At 37.9% G+C, this 22,489-nt stretch overlaps 1 protein-coding gene across 1 annotated transcript in view; it reads left to right on the forward strand.

Moving 5' to 3' along the window:
- Positions 1-22,489, forward strand: part of pdzd2 (PDZ domain containing 2) — a 141,787-nt gene that overhangs the window by 26,527 nt on the left and 92,771 nt on the right. Inside the window, exon 2 of the mRNA XM_007250471.4 lies at positions 3,991-4,910. Coding sequence (XP_007250533.3) covers positions 4,408-4,910 — 503 coding nt within the window. The 5' untranslated portion in view covers positions 3,991-4,407. The remainder of the gene's footprint in view (positions 1-3,990; positions 4,911-22,489) is intronic.

Consider the following 22,489-nt stretch of genomic DNA (forward strand, 5'->3'; position numbering starts at 1 on the left):
AAATCCATCAGTCTAGGCTGCAGCAGGACTGAACAATGTAGGATAAGTGTAAGAACAGGGGATGGTATATGGGTGGTTATTGTATTGTTAAGTGACAGGAGGCAGGGGTGTTGCTAATCCTATTAACGTCAAATCTTATCAGAGATTGAGTGTGTTACAGTGGGTTACAGAACCAAACGCCACAAAGAAATTGCTAATTTGTGTGTTTTGTCCATCCAGTCTGTCTATTATTCTTGTGCAAACGTTTATATGTGGAGTTTCAGTCACAAAAATTGGAGTGTGTTCTGTGGTGAACAGAACGAGTGAAGTCTATGGCTATATCTTGACGGTTCACGTTCACAAATGTAAGTGACCTGTATCTGTGTGTAATGTGAACAAATCTGTCCCTGAAACGCCTCACATGCTCACAATATGTGTATAAACGTTGTCTTCTTCACCAACAATCCCAAATGTCACGTTCCCACAGTCATGAGAAAATCGTAACTGAGCCACATTGAGCAAAAAATTAGATTTTTGTCACTTCAGCCTGGTAATGTAAACGTAGCCTTAGTGAGGTCCCCTGACTAGCTGTCCTAAACATGTTTTAATTGTCAGAGGGATGGTTTGACATTTACTGTATCAAAGAATTAAACGTGTGTGCAGTGTTTACGTAGTGGAAAAAAAAAATGCTATTAGGCTGCAAAATTTGCAACACTATGGTCAAAATGGACAATTTACATAAAGAGCAAAAGACCAGATTTCATTGAAACACAAATAGAATAAACTACTTACCAGAAAACATATATATTAATTTTATTTCTTTCATATTTGTTTGTTTTATTTTCTTTTTTGTACATTGTTTTAAAGCATCATCCATGTTAACAGTTCCTTGTTCTGTATACATTTCCTTTGTTGAAGGCATAAAAATTGTGATATTGGGATAAAGGTGATAAAAGGAAAGTTGTATATTGGGAATGTACGAAAAGTTCCTTTTTACAACACTTAAAAATATATATTTTGTCACAAAGGATACTGAGAAATGCTGCATTTCCGAATATAGTTTGTCTTATCTTAAGCTAGACAGCAATACAGAGTCGTTTCATCCTAGTATTGTGCACACATTTACATCTGAGGACAGATACAACAGACAATGACAAACATTAGACAATATCAGACCTGTGACAACAACATTTTTCATTAAAACTTCTGTGTCAGATTTCTTAAAAGCTTTTCTTAAAATGAACCAGTTTTAAGCGAGTTCCAGTCTTTGGCTGCAGCAGCTTGACATTCTAACAGACCAAGTACTGTATTTAACTTGGGGACCTGTAGCATGATTCGCTGAGGTACACAGATACTGAGGAGACAAACCAAGAAGAGTTTTATAAATAAGCAAGTATGTAGTGATGACCAACTTACAGCAGATTAAAGGGAGCAGTGATGTGTTTTAAAAGGAGCATTCATGGCAAACAGAGTGATAAAGAGAAGACTTTTATAAGCAGATCTGAATATGACATCGCCATAATCCTAGGTAATATAATCATTTGGACTAAGGTCAGTTTGGTAGAGCGACTTAAGGAGGAGCGGGTTCTATATAAATAGCCATTTTTAGACCAAACCTTAGGCTGTAACTTGTTAATGTATGTTGAGAACGACAAGGGTATTATCTAACCAGATCCCCAGTTACTTATATTATGTGAACTGATTTATTTTATCACCTTCTACCGTAATAATATCCTGGTGGGGCTGGGGTACAAACTCTTCTACCTTAGTCTTAGCGGTGTTCATTTTAAAGATTTAAAATAAAAAAGCTTGTTGAAGCCTAAAGAAGTTATTAAGAACACAGAAACAGTTAAGGCCTGAAGTGGCAGAACAAGAAAAATCTCAGATAATCAGAGGAGAAGGATGGTGAGAACAGTATTAATAAACCCACAGACCAGCTCCAAAGATCAGAAATCACAGGTGTTCAGCTTAGGTTTGTGTCTATGCTATTTACGTACTTAAATTCCTTATGATTCCATCATATTATGCACTGTAGGGTTTGAAATATACAATACTGTTCTAGTCTTTCTTTAAGAAACATTGCTTTTAAACATTAGAATGAATTACTTACATGTTTGTTCCTCCAACATTTTTCTGTGCGTTGTACTAGATCCTGATGACAATAACCCGTTGACATGGCACCTCATTACTAGCCCTAAATTGCACACATCCCAAATTTTTTTGTATGTGTAGCAATACTAAAATACAGTATTGTATACTTATTAAAGCTAAATATTAAATAACTTGGCTTCATACTGTCTGCAATAAACCAAAAAAATACAGTAACTACAAGAAACATTAAATTTTTCAATACTGTTCCTGCCTTTTCTGATTCGAAATTGAAACGTACTGCTTCTGGTAGAACCAGGTGTACTTATATTACATGATTTCACTTGAGATGCATTAAGATCAGTCATCTATTACTTTTACCAATATGCTCATAGTGTTTGCTGTATTTGTTACTGTGAATAATGGCCTTAACACACAGTTGATATATTGTATATGCACTGTATTAAGCAGGTCCAAATACTCGACCATATCTATATCTGATTAATGTTTCATTATCCTTAATAGCATACACAAACATCTAGTCGTAAGCAAAGCACACGTGTATACGTAGCTTTCGATCGCCACAAGTGTGTGTTATTTTGAGAGCGAAACCAGGGTAGCAATTTGATTGTGGTTGTAGCCAAGAGTGTATACTTAAATATGTCAGAAATGTGGTTTGCGAGTCTGTTGGGCTAAAAATGAGCCTCAGCTGCACCATAGTAACATCTGGCCAGTGGTTTGACCATTTATTGTCAGGTTAACATCTATACGGTCAGGCTGAATAAGACATTCAGAGATGTAAATGGCTGTCTGAATATGAATTTGTCTTTTTGTGGCTACTAATTTCTGTTAAAGGAAGCTAAAGGTTCAATCATTCCTTGCATTTAATGTCAGGTTACATATTTTTTGCACTATAAGGTGCACTTAAATTCCTTGAAATTGTTCCAAAAATCATCAGTCTGCCTTATAATCTGGTGCACCTTATGTATGAATTTTACAAGTCAGGTATTAACCAGCAGTAAAGCCACTCCACTGAAATGCAGAGTTATACATGAGTTTTAGTGAAGTTTCTCCAGCACTAAGACTGGAGCAGTATTGGCATTAGCCGCTAACCACATTAAACGCTTCCTATTTTGCCGTACTGAGGTGAGTATTATCAGCCTGTAGCCTGCTGCTGGCACAGAATTAGCATTATCTGGTGACCGTGCTAAGCGCTAGCTTTTTTGCCGTTCAGAGGTGAGTATTTAAGAAAAGCTACGTGAGACGAACCGCTAGCTAATATCGCCCTGGCTTACTGGAACACTCAGGGTTCCTCAGTGTAGCGCTGTCGATGGCATTAGCTGCTAATTGTGGCTAGTGCTATTGGGTAGCTGCTAATGCTAATACTGCTGCTGCTGCTCCCAGCCTTAGTGAAAATATGGAAATCTAAGCTTACTGTAAATAAGCACTTTACTCAAATAAACAGCTTTCAGGAGAGAAATCTGTGTAGATTAACATCCAGCGCTCGTTTGACTTTAATATATATATATATAAATATATATATATATATATATATATATATATATATATTATTTATATATATATATATATATATATATATATATATATATATATATATATATATATATATATATAAATTACTGTTTTGTTTACTTAACTTAGCTGAATTAGAAGGAAAAAATAATGACACCCCTGTTCTTTACTAGTGTCGCATAATGCGCCTTATAAACCAGTGTGCCTTACGTATGAAAATATATATCATAAAATAGACGTTTATTGATAGTCTGCCTTATAATCCGGTATGCTTTATAAAACATGGTCAATCTGATTAAGCCATTAAAGCACATAAAATACATGTCTAATTATACTGCATCTTTCAGTACTTTCTATGTTGTAATATCATTGAAATCATTTGTTTTGTAGGTGCCTGTGGAGCCTGGAAGAGAAGATCTGAGTCTGTGATTTGCAAGGTTCCAGCATTTTCTGTATTTAGTCTGGAAATTGAATTTGGAATGAACCAAGCAGGCTGGCTAATGGCACAGATCCTCTGGTTACCCCCTATTGTGTAAAGCCCCCTCCTCCATCTTCCCCGCTGCCTTTGTTTTTCTGGATAACATCATGGCCCAATGTAGGCCAAGTGTAACATCGGATGATGTCAGGTCTGCAGGTCTGGAGGGCTGAAGTTCAAGGGGTGCGATGCCTTCTCAGCAAACCTGGCTGGGATGCAAGCAAGTCAGCTTTTCTGTATTTGATTCTGCCCCACAGAGTCGGGGGGTAGAAATTTGGCCCAAGGCCCGCCATGCAGGGTAGGCCTGAGCAGGCCCAGCACCAACAGCTAGGATGCCAATCACCCAGGAGAATGCGCTAAGCCACTTGCCCCTGCTGGAGAGCTGGCTGAGTGCTCACACCGGGGATCAGGAAGAGGAGTTTGATAAGAACACAGGCGGTAATGCCCTGTGCCAGGCCGCTATCCGCAAGCTGGTGGAGTACATCCAGCTGAACTTTACAGAGTGCGAGAGCGCTCTGTACAATGGCACGTCACTCAAGGAAGAAGTGGACGCGGAAGTGAGGGCGGTCTGTCAGAGCAAGGCCGAAGGAGATGGCCAAGAGTTCGGCCTCAGCTTCGGAAACATCCCTATTTTTGGGGATCCTGAGGGGAAGAAGAAGGGGAGGCGGAGGCGCAGGAAGGGTGATAAGGGCCCTGTGCTGGACGTAGGATGTATCTGGGTGACGGAGGTGAAGAAGAAAAGCCCTGCAGCACGCTGTGGAGACATTAAGCTGAGGGACGAGCTGTTGTCACTCAATGGGCAGCTGATGGTGGGCGTAGACGTCACTGGAGCCAGGTAAGAAGGTGTATACATTGACCTTTTTTCCAGTTGAGTGTTAAAGCTGCTATTGAACATTTGGAAAGTAAAGTGTAATTTGTTATCACTGTTGAATATACCTTGGGTAATCGTTGATTTACATTAATTTCATGGAGAAACTAAAGATCAGTTGATTTTTAAATATTTTATTTATGCAATTTCAAGATTTAAATATTTCAAGATACTTGAGATATTATTAAGTACAGGCTTGCATGGATCACAAAACTCACTGTGGAATGGATTAGATCATGGTTTTGAGTCATGCATTGGATCAATTTTCCACTCACACAGCAGAGTCATGTCATTGCAGTTGTCTTATGTTTCTTGTGGCTTAGTATTAACAAACTGTTACGTTTTTCAGATGACGAACAGCTGCTCAGTCTGTATGTTTACACTGCAGCTCTTTATTAATATTAAGTGAATTTCTGTAAAGACTAACAGCAGCAGTAACACTATATTCTAAACTGATTACCATATTTTTCACACTATAAGGCGCATTTAAATCCTTTAATTTTCCCAAAAATCATTAGGGCACCTTATAATCTGGTGTGCGTTCTGTATGAATTTTACCAGTTAGGTTGTAAGTAGCAGTAAAACCACTCTGATGAAGTACAGCGTTATACAGGAGTTTCAATTAAGTTTCTCCGTTTCTGGGACTGGAGCAGTATTAGCATTAGCCGCTAACCGCAGTGCTAGCTCTTTTGCCATTCAGAGGTGAGTGTATTGGATTGAAGTCTGTGTGTTTACTGTACTAAAACAAGCTTACCTTATGGCTTAGCGGAACATCAGTGTAGGGCTGTTGGGCGGCATCTACTAGTGCTAAGCACTACGCAACTATTATTAGCATATAAGACATAAACACTGCATCAAACTATGACCACATCAAATCCAGAGTGAAAGGAGTGTGATTAAAAGCAGGGGTCCAAAAGTTTCTGCTTATGCTGGCCAAGTGACACCTACTTCTTTACCACAGCAACCCACACAGATAGCTTTGCGATGTCCAGAAATGCAAATCCGATTTAAATACTTGAAAGTAACAGTGTGGACATTTCAACAGATTTTGATTGGAGTGGAAACATAGCATTTGTAGCACTGGTATAAGCAGCTGAGACCAAGTTTTTGCTGTGATTGTGAAACAAACTGAGTGTGTTTAAAATGCCTTGTCCTGTATACAGGCTACAGGTGTAGGTGTATTTTTCTGCAGTAAAATAGTGTGTTTACATTCTGAAAATTTGAGGGCTTTGAAATTTCCTACAGGACGCTTGGAGAAGCTGCATGTTTACTCTCTACTCCATTTAATAATTCCAGATCAGTAACAGGAATCAACCCAAATTCTGCAGGTTTGAAAATAGATGTAAAAACTAGACAAACATAATAAAACTTAAGGTTTGGAGGACATGAACTGTTTGATTTATGTTCAGGAAAAAATATTTTATTTTGACATTAGCAGATCCTTATCAAACATGAAAGCTTTTATGTAATGCTTGAATAGAAATCCTCAAGATTTAGTGGAAAATTGACAAACATTCTGGCCTGTTAAGGGGTTAATCTTTTGGAAGGGGAGTGTCACTAACCGTATCAGTGACTACAAGGCCAGAAGGCCTAAAGTTTTATAAAAAAGTTGTTGTTGTATGCTGACCACATGTAATGGATGGATGGATGGATGGATGGTATATTTCACTTCAGTCTTTATCCAGACACAGATTCTTTCTAGTGGTGACTCATGCCAGTTATGCAGACTCTATGAGAGACTCTATCTCCAGTCTCTCTACTACAGCTTTTCTGATGAAGTAGCAGACCCTGTCTGAAATCTTTTGTGCTTGCACAATTCTCTTGTTTTCTAACTAAACAGAAAGGAATAAATCACCATACTAATCACTGTTCATTTTGTGGAAATGGATGGTGTAATGTTGGCCTGTGTGCCATGCTTTTTCCTACCCGTTTTCTAGCCAATGAAATCATGTGGAAATCTGTTACATTTAATATATGTGAAATGGAATTGGAAAAAAATTTTTTTTATTGATGTTCTAGTCAAAAATCATTGTGTTTGGAATATAGCTAAACTCTCATCAGATACCACTCTGGCTAAATCATGGGGCAGTCAGTGGAAAAGCTAAAAAAACACATGGGAACTGGCACACAGATTCTATACTGGCATCCAGACTGCTCTACTCATTTAATGCTTGTCTAATTGGCTCCTCCACGGCCAGTGATATACCCACAGCGGCTATAAAATAGCCGCTAACGGATCCAGCAGCCAGTATCTATAAACTGCAGTGTCTTATCTCAGCATGTCTTATATAAGCAATATAAAAACACTGGCCTTTAAGAGTCTAGCGTACTTTACTCCAGCATGTATACTCTGTAATTAGGCAGTGTCTGTTTAGCTGATTAACAATAGGAAGTTTTGCTGAGGAGGCACAGATTCTGCCCCCACTGCAGCCCAAACTGGACTTGTTGTCCACACGAACGGATGGACGACATGATGTGGGAAGGGAGGAGGTTCCTGGGAGTGGTGCAAGTTTTGACCAAAAAATATAGATGTCCTCACGAGTGTATCATTTTCTCAAGTGGAAGAGAGACGGCTCCTGGCACGATATCTCAGAGACAGACACAACACAGTGGCGGTGTTTGGGAACAGACACTCAAAGCATTTGAGATACAAGAGAAACAGTGCAGTTGCTTTGCTAGTAGAAAACAAAATTGTAAACTCATGATTCCACAAATTTTACTTGAAATTTTTGGTGAATGTGAAAGGCATAGATAATAAACAAATAACAATGCAAACATTGTAGTGGCACTTAAAGGTATCCTTCAACTAAAATCTTTGTGAAATACAGTAGATCTTAGGAGTTGTATATGATGCTGCACACAACTCTTCTTCAAACTCCATTGTCTCCAGGAACAACATGGCAGTTCGTTACTGTCTTGTTTGTGCAAATATCACATCAGTGTTACAGGCTTTACCCAGTAATTTAGAGTTAAGGAACAAATGGTTAGAATTTGTCTGTGGAACACCACCAGAGAATACAATTGAGATTACACTAGTTAAAAGTAAATTACACTTGCAAAAATCAACCCACTTTTTTTCCAACTGCCTGGGCGGCTCTGTTGCGGCTCAGCCAACAAAGTCTCAAGGCGGGAGGGTGCTCACAAAGCTTTTGAAGATTGAGCTGCTAGTGCAGATTTTTCTTTCTCAAAGACTGTAAGATCAGGCTGTAGAAAGAGGCAATTAATTTTGGGACTGTACAAAAATGTACTGCTTCTAAAAAAGTCCATATGAAATAATTTTGTAATTGTATTTGTATGCTAACTACTGTTCTCTAGTCTCATTTTTCACATTGGCTCTTGGGAGCTTGAAAATATGAAACTGGTCCAGGAACAAACTCTACAACACCAGGCGTGAATACTTTGTCCGTTCCTGCCTTCACCACTCCCTTGAGCTTAGCTGTAGTCTAATGAATTGCTTAACGTTTTAGCTGGTTCCCATGCAAGGTCTGTGGAGATCCTGCCAAAAGCAAGGTGTCATGGTAATGGTTCATTGGGAGCAAAGCAGCTCCACTATGATGCTGTCGCCCCCAAGTTTAACAGACAGGATTAGTTTTTTTCAGGTTCTTCACGAAACGTAATGCTTTTCATTTAAACCAAAACATTTAGTATCAGATTAATCTTGCCAAAGGACATTCTTCCATTAGGTTGTAGCTTATCTCTGTAGTCTTGTGTAACTTTAGGCCGGCAGCAGTGTTTTTCTTGGAGAGTCATTGCTTCCTCCTTTTCCATTATACAATGTCCAGTGTCCTTGTTTAATATGGACTCATGAACTTTGATATTACTCAACGCAAAAGAGGCCTGTGGGTTCTTTGATATGCTTTTTGCTGTGCTCTTTGGTGTGATTTTTGCTGGATGGCTGCTACTTGGATGGAGGCTAAGCTTTGTAGAAGTGTTTTTGTTAACTTTTTCTGAGGTCCATTGGAATCTCCTGTTCACACCATGATACACTTCTATTAGGCAGTGTGATAAAGACCATCATTTTATAAGAAAATGCTTTGCTCTTGAAACACTCACGCCTGATTGCAACCCACTATCTGCCTTCATATTAAGTCCTTGGTGGTTTACATACAGTTCTTGACAAATAATAATTAAGTAAATCTGCTCACATTTTTATCAAATGTATACAGAAATATATATAGATTTTTTTTTACTGGCACTGTGTCTTGTCAATTACAAGTGGAAATGCAGACAGCCTTAAAAGAACATTTGATGTGAACACGGTCAGTATCCACAATACAATGGGTAGTGATACTGGTGAGATGCAAGAAGGCCTAAGATACCCTATTAGGCTCCTCTGGATACAAGATGTGATGCATTTACCCACAGAGGTTGCAGCTGGGCTTATAGATTCTGCACACGTGTAGGCTGATAAAGCTGGCATCCCAACTGGTCCCATAAATGTTTGATTGCTGAACAAAACCTTTGCTGTAAGTGGGTGAGCTTTATCCTGCTGAAAAACATCAGTTGGAAGCCCTGTTATGACCAGTATCACATGTGACAACAGGATGTCTTGCACAAATAGCCGAGCTGTTATTGTGCCTCGTATCACTACTTGGGGTGACCGACTGTTGTATACGATGGCTCCCCAGATCATCCCACTTGTAGTTGGGGCAGGGTGTAGCTCCACAGCAAAAGCAGGATTGAAAAACTCACCACAAGGCCACCATACATGAACCTGATTCATCACGACAGTCGATATGGTTCCAGTTTGTAGCAGTCCAGGTTTCTCAGTTGTGACACCACTGCAAATGAAGGTGATGGTGGCTGGCTGACAGACAGTCTAGATGGAGTGCAATTTGGTGAAACAGTCGTCCTGCTTTTCTCAGTCCAATAATGCTTTCTCTCTTAAAGTCTGTCAACTGGCAATATGTCTTTAGGTGTCAAAGAGGCATGTCTAGTAGTCAAAAATCTCTTACTAAGAGGTATACTTCCCACAAGTAGCTATATTTTATAGGGCAGCAAAGCAAACCATTTTGCACCCTCTTGTGACAGACCACACCTGTTATAATTTACATATTTGCAGCAGTCTGGTTAATCAGTGTATATATTGTGCTGTGACATATGTATGTGGTACTGTATTTTTTTTGCACTATAAGGTGCACCAGAGTATAAGGCACACTATCATTTTCAACATCTATTTACTGGTCTATTTTCATACATAAGGCGCAATGAATTATTAGGCGTATTTTAAGCGGCACTTGTTAGGAACAGAGGTGTCACCATGTTTTCCTTCTAATCCAGCTAAGCTAAGCTAAGTCTTAAAAAATTTTAGAGGAGTCAGACAAGTTAATCAAGCACTGGATGTTAATCTACATAGATTTTTTTTCCCTGAAAACAGTTCATTTAGGTGAGTAAAGCGCTTCTGTTCATTTACAGTAAGCTTAGATTTTAGGATTTCCAAAAAGGTTGGAGCATCTAAATGCGAGTGTTCTGGTAAACCAGGGCGATGTTAGCTATTTGTCCGTCCTACGTAGCTTGTTTTAACATTTTTACATTTTTGGCTAGCTATTTATACTAATGCTGCTCCAGCAGTGCTAGCCAGAGTTAGCAGGAGACTACAGGCCGATAACACTCACCTCTGAACGGCTAAATGGCTAGCATGGTTAGTGGTAATACTAATAATGCTCCTGCAGTGCTAGCTGTGGTTAGAAGCAGATTACAGGCCGATAATACTCACCTCTGAACGAATAGCCGAATGGAAAGCCCTTAGCAGGTAATGCTAATACTGCTGAAGAACTAAACTGTATATACTCCTGTATAAAGCTGTACTTCAGCGGAGTGGCTTTACTGCTTCTTACAACCTGACTAGTAAAATTCATACATAAGGCACACCAGATTATAAAGCGCACTGACGATTTTTGGGAAAATTAAAATATTTTAAGATGTGCCTAATAGTGCAAAAAATATGGTATATGTATATGTTGTGAATAAAATAAACATGGCATAAATGTACTGTGGGTTCTCTGAGGTAAATCTATAAGCCTAAGAACACAGGTGGCAACAGCCTCTTTAATACAGAAGCTTAATACCAGCATCCTTAATACTAGAACTTGCTTGGCTCAGGAAAGCAGAGGTAATCTCTTTACCAGCAGTAAAACACGAACAGACATATTAACAGTTTTATTATAAGCCCAATCTTTGTATGATACCTTACAGCAGGGGTGTCCAAACTTTTTTTGTTGGGGGCCAGAAGGAGAAATATATTTGAAGTCACGGGCCACACTCTGCAATAAAACAAATAATGAAATATACCACTTTAAATAATACTTTTTTCCTGATTACTTTCATTTACACCCATTTTACTTGACTAACTATCTTTATCTTTGACAGTGTTGTGTAAACTAAGATTTTTCAAATTGATGTTTAATTTCATGATGTCTCTTAATGTAAAACTCCTTAATCACGGCAACTTTTAGACTCTTTGGCCCCTTTTTTCTGCGCTAGAAATGCGCACCCTCTCCGCTTTTAGACTCTTTGGCCCGTTTTTCTGCGCTAGAAATGCGCTCCCTCTCCGCTTTTAGACTCTTTGGCCCGTTTTTCTGCGCTAGAAATGCGCACCCTCTCCGCTTTTAGACTCTTTGGCCTGTTTTTCTGTGCTAGAAATGCGCACCCTCTCTGCTTTTAGACCCTTTGGCCCGTTTTTCTGCGCTAGAAATGCGCACTCTCTCCGTTTTTAGACTCTTTGGCCCGATTTTCTGCACTAGAATGCGCACTTTCACCGCTTTTAGACTCTTTGGCCCGATTTTCTGCGCTAGAATGCGCACTCTTTCTGAATCTTTGGCCTGTTCCGGACACCTAGCGTTCAAACTTTTAATCTCACATTATAAAAACCTGCTTAACAGCGGGCCAACTTGCATTCTATTTCTAAAATACCACTCCAAAAAAGAACGGGCTGCAAATGGCCCGCGGGCCATACCCGCACCCCTGCCTAATAGCAAGCTTCTTCAGAAGACTACAATAGAATAAAAGCAGATTTATTACATATAATATACACAGGATTAGTAATAGGCTATTTAATTTTTTTGTGCGATTGGACAAACATGGACCTGGTATAAGAGGATCTAGCTTTATAAAGACCTTGTGGAATCAGTTTGTCTCTGCCAAGCACTGTTCTTTTGTCTCATTTGTCACATTGGCTCTTAGGGGGTTAAAAATATGGAACTGGACCAGGAACAAACTCTACAACACCAGACGTGAATACTTTGTCCGCTCCTGCCTTCACCACTCCCTCAGGCTTAGCTGGAGTCTAATGGGTAGCTTAACGTTTTAGCTTGCTCCCATAGATGGTCTGTGGAGAGAGACCCTTCTGCCAAAGGCAAGGTTGTAAAGCCTTCAAGTACAAAAAATAAAAAAGAGGGACCGCCAATGAAGGCTTTTATTTTTTTTATTCATGTTAATGGTTTCAGTACAGATCTCTGGGCCTGAAAAGAAAAACTCTTCTAGTTTAATACGTCTTCTTGTAATTTTGGGCTCTCAGATTTTTTTTTTATTCTCTGATTTTACAGCCTGGCTGAGCATCTGTCTGTGGAGAGCATGGATAATAGCTCAGTGGCTCTTCTCCAAGCAGCCAAAGCAAAGTGTTCTCCACGTGGTCAGTGAAAGAGTTTGCTTTATACAGAGAGCTGCTATGATGGTTAAGGAAAAAACAAGGAAGGAAATTAAAGTATAGTAAAATAGCAATCATTGAGCCCTTTTCTCTGAACTGCAGGGTAAAATTTAGTGAAATCACCAATGAATTTCCATCTACATCATAAATAGCCAACCTGTAGCCAAAAACCTATTTCTAGCAGCCTTCTGCTCATTTAGGAGATTTCCAGAGAAGAATTTTCCAGAGACCTTGGATGTAGTTTAAACTAACCACAAATATCTGACAGGAAACCATTTAGAACCTAGGTGAAAATAAATTCTACAATGAATACAATGAATTCTCATTTGTTGGTCACACATTTACTGTCAGGCTTATATTTATAGGCCTATACTTTGCCAAACGCAGTGATTTAATCACATCATACCATCCACCCATTCATCCGTCCTCCAGCCACCATTATGAATGTATTACAAATCGGCTTTAACCCTATACCCAAGAGTCTCCTTCAGTAACACACTGTGGCTGACAAAATTGATGATTCTCCATCAGTGTTAAAGATCAAAGCCCTCATTTGGGTTAGCACTTGTAGTCTGTGTTTGCTTTGAACTCTGATACCGTTCCCTTCTGCGTCCAGCGTCCGTGAGCCAGCTCACAGCGGTTAGCATCTTTGCCACTTGGACGAACATGAGCAAAGCTTGCCACAGTTTCTCTGGCATTAGTGATGTCTGAGTTTGCACTTTTCCCATGGCTTAGAGAAATAGAAACCATAACTTTGATTCTCTGATGTTAGAAGATCACGGAGCAGTTCCCACAGTGGAGGTTAGATGTTTCTATAAATGAGAGACAATGAGATGGATGGTAAAATAATAAGTGGCAGTTCTCACAGATGACAAGCTGCTTATCATGTGACAGGAACTAAAAGAGTATAACATGGCTTATTCCATGCTTAATGGAACGCTGCACCAAACCGTGGGATACACATGTGTGGTTTGAACCAAACATCTGGACCAAAGGACCATCCGGACTGTTATCAGCCCAACCAAATCCATCAGCTAGGGTCTGTCCTAGTTTGGTTTTGTGTCAGAAAAGTTCTGTGATGCAGCATTCATTCAGAAAGGTACATTAAAATCATCACATGCTGACTTTAGGACCACATTTCTTTACAGTGATGCTCATGCACTTTTCAACAAGACAATGCAAAACTACATGCTGCACACATTACAAATGTACAGCTGTGGTAGAAGAGGCTACAGTAATAGATTGGACTGGGTTGTCTGCAATCCTGAGTTATCTCCAATCAAAAATGTGTGGAGAATTTTTTATTAAATTTGCGTTAATGCCCTGTACTGGCACATACCTAAAAAAGTGTTTGCAGAAAGAATGGGACAAAATAACACCTGAAACACTTCATTGATTTGTTTCTGTACCATATACAGCTCAGTAACAAATTAAGAGACCACTTCAGTTTCTGAATTAGTTTCTCTGATTTTGGTATTTATATGTATATGTTTGAGAAAAATTGTATTCTATAAACTACAGACATTTCTTCCAAATTCCAAATAAAAATATTTTCAGAAAATGAGAAATGTCTGAAATAACAAAAAAGATGCAGAGCTTTCAGACCTCAAATAATGCAAAGAAAACAACTTTATATTCATAAAGTTTTATGAGTTCATAAATCAATATTTGGTGAAATAACCCTGTTTTTTAATCACAGTTTTCATGCATCTTGGCATGTTCTCCTGCACCAGTCTTACACACTGCTTTTGGATAACTTCATGCCACTCCTGGTTTAAAAATTCAAGCAGTTCAGCTTGGTTTGATGGCATTTGATCATCCATCTTCCTCTTGATTATATTCCAGAGGTTTTCAAGTTGGTAAAATCAAAGAAACTCATCATTTTTAAGTGGTCTTTTATATTTTCCAGAGCTGTATATAATATACTTATTTTTAATATACAACAAGTGTTGTGAAAAAGAATGGCAAAATAAAATAGTTGTAACTAGGGGTGTGACATATCGTATCGTGGTCAATAATATCTGCAACATTTTAAAAAATCATTAACGTTATTATACCCTGAAACATCAAGCTATATCACCCACCCCTAATTATCACATCAGGGTACTCTTTTTTTTTTTTCTTTTTTTTTTATATATCTACTAGAGATAGATTCTATCTGTCCAGTATCATTACTTTATTAAAAGTACTTTATTACTTTAATCCTGGATATATTGAGATATTTGGAGTACTTTATTAGTATCATGACATTCTGATTCTTCTTGTATTTTGTAATATCTCAGGGGTGTCGTATCATATCATATAAAATAATATATATTTTTAAAATTTATGGTGAAAATACCATGAAATATTGTGATATTATTTTAGGGCCATATCGCCCACCCCTAGTTTTAACAGTACACTGACAGCTGATTTTCTTACAGCAGATTTTGTGTTGAACTGGGACATAGAAGCTTCAGTTTGTCTCAGCAGTAAATAGAGCAAACTGAGCTCTGTAATAAAAAAAAACAAAACACAAGCTGTACATGTGTGTGTTGAAACATTATTTATTGGACAATTAAACTGGGCATCAAGTGCATGATTCTGCTTTGTTTTTGTGCTGTATATTTAATTAAGATGAAAAATAAGTCTGATTCTAGGTTTTAAGGAGATCGATGTTGCCAAGTCTTCACAATAAGCCATTATGTTGAAACAGACCTGCTTTACAACCAATAGTTTTTATCCTATTTGATAATTATCCATTGTGTTTAAACAGGTGTGTTAAATTGCTGTGGGCCCCCGAGACCCCAGTGCTCCTGATCTGTGTGGGTAATTGGCTGTCCTGCAGTACCTCTGCATATTTGTTTACTGCTTTCCTAACGCAAACACAACCCAACAAACCAGCCAATTAACACGCCCTTCTTGAGTTGACATGGATGTGTTTGAGGAAGAGAAACACTGAAAACACTAGGCTGTCAATAGCACAGGGAGCTCTGTACAGTAACCTTTAACGAGTGTTTATTTAGTCACAGACAAATCTGATGCTAAACTGGCTCTAATATGCAGACATTTAGCTTGTACAGTACAGCAAGGGAATAAGCAGCCCCCCATATCTCCCTGGGCACAGATGGAAGGGAGATTAAGTCGGGGCAATCCGGATATCCCCGTCTTACTGTCTGGATGCCAAAGCCCCCCTGCCCAGTTCAATTCTGACATGTTTGACTATGCAGCAACAGCAAACAATGGCCACTTTTGCTTTGTTGTGGAAAGTGAGTGTTGGAATTGTGTCAAATGGTATGGGAACCTGGGAAGTGCCGTGAGATTCTAAATAAAAAAGAGTTTAAAAAGGAGTTTAAGCTAAAAAATATTTTAGCTTATTGTGATATTTGACATACAGCTCTGGAAAAAATGAAGAGACCACTCCAGTTTCTGAATCAGTTTATCTGATTTTGCTATTTATAGGTATGTGTTTGAGTAAAATGAGTGTTGTTGTTTTATTCTATAAACTACAGACAACATTTCTTCCAAATTTCAAATAAAAATATTGTCATTTAGAGCATTTATTTGCGGAAAATGAAAAATAGGTAAAATAACAAAAAGGATACAGAGCTTTCAGACCTCAAAACTTTATGAATATGAACTTGTTTTCTTTGTATTATTTAAGAGTTCAGAAATCAATATTTGGTGCAGTAACCCTGGTTTTTAATCACAGTTTTCATGCATCTTGGCATGTTCTCCTCCACCAGTTTTACACACTGCTTTTGGATAACTTTATGCCACTCCTGGTGCAAAAATCTCAGTATATCATGGATTTTTCACCAGTGCTTAAAAAAAACAAAAAAAAAAACACACTGACCAAATTAATCTGTATTTTATTACAGAAAGTGTAATTAGTTCTGTTTAACTTGAGTGTGCAACAGAATAATTCAGAATAAAAATCACAAAATAATATATATATATGTAATATATATTTGTTACAATTTTAAGAATCTGCCCCTATGAAAGCATTTTGTCTTTGTGCAACCAACCCTAGTTTTCACTATTGGTAATCACGTGAATGCTGCCACTTGTTTTTTTTACAGCGTTAAAGTGCTGTGGAATTTGTGTCATCCCAAAATTGCATCACATTGATTAAAGTAAATAAACTAAGAAGTCACACTTTTCTTATTTCAGCTGCAGCCAGTCTGGTGTAAAACTGAGAGCTGAGTCTGTGTTTTAAACTGGTGTCTTTGATGTGTTGTTAAATTCTATTTTAAAGCCCTCTCTCAAAGGATTACTTGTTTATTTCAAGTCACAAGAGTGAAATTTAGTTAGCTATTCTTCTTTCATGTGGTGTAAAATCAGAACATGTGGTGAAGGACATGCATGTAGGGGAAAATGCCAAAAAAAAATTACAAGTAAGAGCTTATCTTGATAATGTGTTGAATCTGTAAGGCATCTATATTAATATATTGATATGCATATCATTATTTTAGTAAATGCTGGGATTTTACATAATAAACAATGTCTAATGACTAGAAGTTTGTAAGGTTTTTGTCCACTAGATGGCAGCAATACAAAAGTATTAGCAGCATCCTCTCTCTAGTGTCAGGCGTGGACACCACAAGACCTCTTAAGGTGTGCTGTGATTTCTGGCACCCATAGGTTACAGTAGTTCCTTTAAGTCCTTTCAGTAAGTGGCCCTCATTTATTGCATCAGTACTGACGCCTACATACTTACAACACAGCCACCTGTCTGTCTTGCAGGTGTTCTGACTCAGTCGTCTAGTCATTGCAATTTGGTTCTTGCTAAAGAGGCTCAGACAATGTAATATATATTATTATACAAGAAGTAGGTGTCTTAGGCTACATTTACATTACAAGCCACATTGCTCAAATCCGATTTTTTGATCAGATCGGATTTGGCTATCTTGACTATTTACATTCACAAATGTAAGTGATCTGTATCTGTGTGTAATGTGAACAAATCTGTTCCTGAAACGTCTCACGTGCACATTGATACGTGTATAAGCGTCGCCTTCTTTACCAACAACAAAAAAACTCATATTTGAGAGACGGGAGACTTGTAGCTTTATAAAGGGAAATGGATGAGATAGCAGGTCATATGTGGAGCATCTTTTGCTGGAGTGGAGAGTAAACAGCTGGTCTGAAGTTCAAGGTCAGGACGAGGAGGTGAAAAAAGGCCAGGTGGTTTGCTTTTGCTGTTTTTTTTTTTTTTGTAATTATGTTTATTGAATTTTACAAATATTACAGTTCAATCAAAACAAATATAAAATCTCTCGCCACATCAATATCAAAAGGAGGTTAACATAGTATGTAAACTTGGATAGAAGATAAAGGTTAAAATATCAAAATGGTAAATAAGAATAATATTAAAATTGCAGAAAATAAAAATAAAATTAAATGCAAGACAGACATGATACAAAAGGAAGAATCACAGATCGTCCAATGTTTTCCAGACTGATGACCAGATTTTACAGAATGTTTGGTGCCTGTTGTGAATTTCATAAGTAAGTTTCGCCAAAGGAAGAAGGTTAGATACTTGTCAACCACATATTAAGTGAGGGAACATTTGGAGATATCCAAAGCAGCAAAATGCATTTTTTTTGCTATATATGATAAGACTCCCAACAAACAGGCTTCATTCTGCTTTTGCTGTTTTTGCAGCTATAGCTGCACAGCTGCACCAAGAGATGTGTGGGAATGAGAGAGAAGCACGTAGTGCAACGTAAAAAGCATAAAGACGCATGAATTACGATTTCATCATTCACATTTTTGTTGCATGTCCATGAATCGGATATGTATCTCCCTCATATGAAAGTGACACAAATCTGATTGGAAAAAAACGGATTTGGCACGTTCACACAGCCATGAAAAAATCAGATCTGAGCCACATTGTGCGAAAAATCAGATTTGAGTCACTTCAGCCTGGTAATGTGAACGCAGCCTTAGATTCAAGAACTCAACTAGTAGTGTTGAAACTAAATATAGTAAAGCAGCATTTAGCTTTACAAATGGAACAAAACTGCTTGAAGATTCTGTACTTGCCATTTTTTTTAAATGTCTTTTCATGTTTACTGCAGCCCAACTTTATTTTTTAAGTTTCTTTTATGTTTTACCATATTTTTTCTAATTCCTTATCTAATTTAATTTTGTTCGGTTATGGCTGCTATTCTTACTTTTACTCTATTTTTTTTGCAAAGGCCTTTCTGTGGTATTAGATCTTAAAAGTGTAGTAATATCTTTGCATTTTTTTTGTTTATGTAACACAGTTTGAAATGGCAGTGTGTACAAGAGAACTCAAAAATGTGTACAACATGCCTTTCACTACTCATGCTGACATGCTAAACAATAAGCTTCAGACAGTAGTCATCTCATCATGACTCTACACATTGGTCACTGATTTTATTTTAGAAAGTTGATGTTGTACTGCATTTATGCAAAATACTTTAGTGTTTTCTTTTAACTAACAACTGAGACAACTGAAGAAAGGGTGTTAAAGATTATTCAACAGAGCATTACACTGGAAACGTCTTGCAAAACATAACTAGGTTACAGAGCCTTTGGAATAAACAACAGCTAAGAGGTTAAATTCGAAGTGTTGAGATTATGTACCCATTATGTTTTTAATTCATTACGTTTGTTTTACGAAGTTTGTCTGATTGTATGCTGTGAGTGCTTCCTTCCTAGCAGCATACAAAGCTGGATATTTAATGTTTTATCTGATCAAATTAATTTTATTTATTAATGTACATGCGTTTCTGTTCTTCAGGCCTCCGTTATATTCCAAAAAAGTGGGATGGGGCAGTATAACTCTAGTAATGAGGTTTAAATAAACCTAATAATGATGTAAAAATAATTTGAAGCAGGTGGACTAGACTGGACTGATCTGCCAGCAGTCCTGAACTTTCATCATTAAAGAATGCGTGAAAAAAAAATTGAAAACGAAAAAATGCAACAACCAACACCGGCATGTTTGAAGGGTAAAGGGGGGAACATAACATATTTTTTATTTTTTGACATAACATAGCTAATTGGAATACTTCACTTGAAATCTTCTGTCCCAAAACATCTTTTAAATGTTGTGAAAAGGAATAGCAACACTACATACTTTGTTTGGATACTGTTGCAGATCTGAAGTGGAATGAAATCTATTAACAAATAAAAGGAAATTAAATATATTGGGTTCTGTCTGTAATGAAGTAAAAGTCAAATTATGCAATTTAATGCATGCAACCATTTGCATTTGCATTTCACATACTGTCCCAAATTTCTGGATTGGTGTTGTATATGATGGAGTGTCCAATTGTCCATTTGTGATCCCTTAATTGCAAAGTACATTTTATACACAGCTCACACTATAACTTTAATATATTTGGTTAAAAAGCCAGTAATTGTCCAATGTGTAAGAGAGCACATTGTAAAATTTCAACACCATTTCAGTACATTTTTATGTCTATACACAGATCATTCTCATACTGTGTGGACTGTATAGTGGGTAGTGAATGATGTTAGTGTATTCAGGACATTTCCTCCACAAAACTCAGCAGAGCTATGTGAAGAATGTGTGCCCAGACAGCCGCCAGCGACCGGATGTCCTCAGTAATGAAAGAGACTTTGGCAGGAGACGGACAGCCAGTGGACACTCAGGTGCTGCTCATGGAAGTTATATCAGTGGAGAGTTCAAGCAGTTGTGATATTTGTTTGTTTGTGTAATTTATTCATCCTAGTGGAGTCTTTTCTCCCTCAAGGGGTAAGCAGTGCTTAAGGATCTTTCCTTCTGTTCAAATGGAGATTAGCTGTGCTGCGATCAAGCCAAGACAGAAAAACACAAAAGCAAGACATTTTTGGTGACTTATCTGAAGAGATCCTGTAATACTAACATTCTTTGGTTACATTCATATTATCATATAGCCTCAGATACGAAGTCTGGTTTTTTATTCATCTTGATCCTGATGGTTCACATTAAAGCTGATGTCCGTAAACTTTAGGATGTGGGGGATTTAGGGCTCCCTCTGGTGAGAGTGGGTAATTGCACCAAGCATGCGGAAGAATCATTTTAAACTGGATGGGTGTGATGCAGTCTCCTTTCAGAACAGATTAATCCGATTCCAGGTTATGCTCAGTCAGAGGGAGAAAGCGGGCTTAGTCAGAAACTTCACTCATTCATTTCTTTGTTTTTACTATGGGTTAATGAGCTACTAAGCTCTGAGGTCCCCCTTCTGAAGTCTCCATTGCTCCACCAGCCGCTTGCGTTCAGTAAAACTGAGCTGTATGTGTGACGTAAGTATGTAATGGCGCGTGATGTGGCCAGAAGAACTCCCGCAAAAAAGCGACCAGACACCACAGTTTTTAGAACTAATGTATTAGGCTTAGCAGGGATGGTCATTTCAGCACACTGGTACCATTAAACACAATATTGTATCCCTTCTCCACTCAGAAATGCTTCTGCTTTCAGTTTAGAAACGAAATAATACGGACTGACACTTTAATAAATGCAAGTGACCTGTAAAGGCAAGCATGCACACATTGATACATATATATGTGCATTGGCTTTGCATAGATGTTCTAAATGAGTTACATTTCAAGAGAATGCTATTGGGGAAGACTGCCCTCAATATGGAGATCTGTGCAAGTGCAGTAACCAGAACAGTTTTTTGTGCATTATTGAGCCAAATGTTACATTCAATTCATGAGGTTTTAATTTGATTTTTTTAGTTATTTAAATTTAAATTTACCCCTCAGCATGGAGTATTTCTTCTTTCTTTTCCTGTAAGGACTTTGACAAAGTGAATGCATACATACAAAACATCTAACAGTTCATATGCATGTCACATGCCCTCAAATATGTATGACTATGTATCTCGCCTCTGACCACATATAAAAGTGACTGGAATCGATTTAAAAATTAAATGTGAAGTAGCCCTTGTCTTGTTATGTTTTCACCAGTCCAGCTGCACACACAACTTAAGGAAACCTCTCTCAACAAACCTGGGACAGCCTTCTATTGTTGTTTCCTTTCTACGGAACAACATAGAACACGTTTAGTGTGGAGCCAGGTGGTCAGCCAGAAATGAGTCATTACAGTACTAGAGAGTTAAACTTTTTAACAGTTTTAAGCCTTAAATGAATGGCTTGCAGTTCCCTACCAATATATTTTGCTCTGAATAACAACTTCCTGAATCTGCAATACAGACACTTCATAGATAGATGGCAATATAGAAAGGGCTTTTTTTTGTGTGCACTGTTTGCATTAGTCATCATTCTAATGATTATTCCAATAAACCCTTTAAAAAAGTACACTAGGTATGTGTATTAATACAGTGCTGCTGGTTGTATGGTGTGTCACGTCAGAACAGAACAGTGATGTAAGATGTAACAAGTAAATTTGCTCATATATTCGATGACTGCTATTAAAACTTATACACAGATAATCCTGAGCAACAGCTGCTTGAACAATATTCTTTGTTCCCTCATTCATTCAAGCAAATGACATTAAACGGTTGAGGGGGCCGGACGTGCATTATCTGCTGTATCCTGTTATTACACGCTTGAATAACAAATACCCCCAATGTGGGATAAACAGATAGCCAGCTCAGCAGTTTTGCGTTCTCCAGCTTTACAGTATACCTGATCAGCAGTTACAGGAGTTGAAATGGACAGCACTGGTAAAAAAAAAGTTAGTTGTTTTTTTGTAGATACAGGACCTTAATCTGTTTCTGGAGGAACATTGTCTGCATATGTTACAGTGACTAAATGTGCAGAGTCAGACCTTTTCCATATGGGTGATGATGGGGATGGGGCGGTTGTTGTGGTGATGCCACTAAAAGCTCATTTGAGAAGTTTTTGTCCTGGAACATTTTGTTTGTTTGTCTGAATATTCGAGACACTCTAGTTTCAAAGACCCATCTCTTTCAAGAGT

Source organism: Astyanax mexicanus, chromosome 22 (genome assembly GCF_023375975.1).
Source record: "Astyanax mexicanus isolate ESR-SI-001 chromosome 22, AstMex3_surface, whole genome shotgun sequence".
Lineage (NCBI taxonomy): Eukaryota > Metazoa > Chordata > Actinopteri > Characiformes > Acestrorhamphidae > Astyanax > Astyanax mexicanus.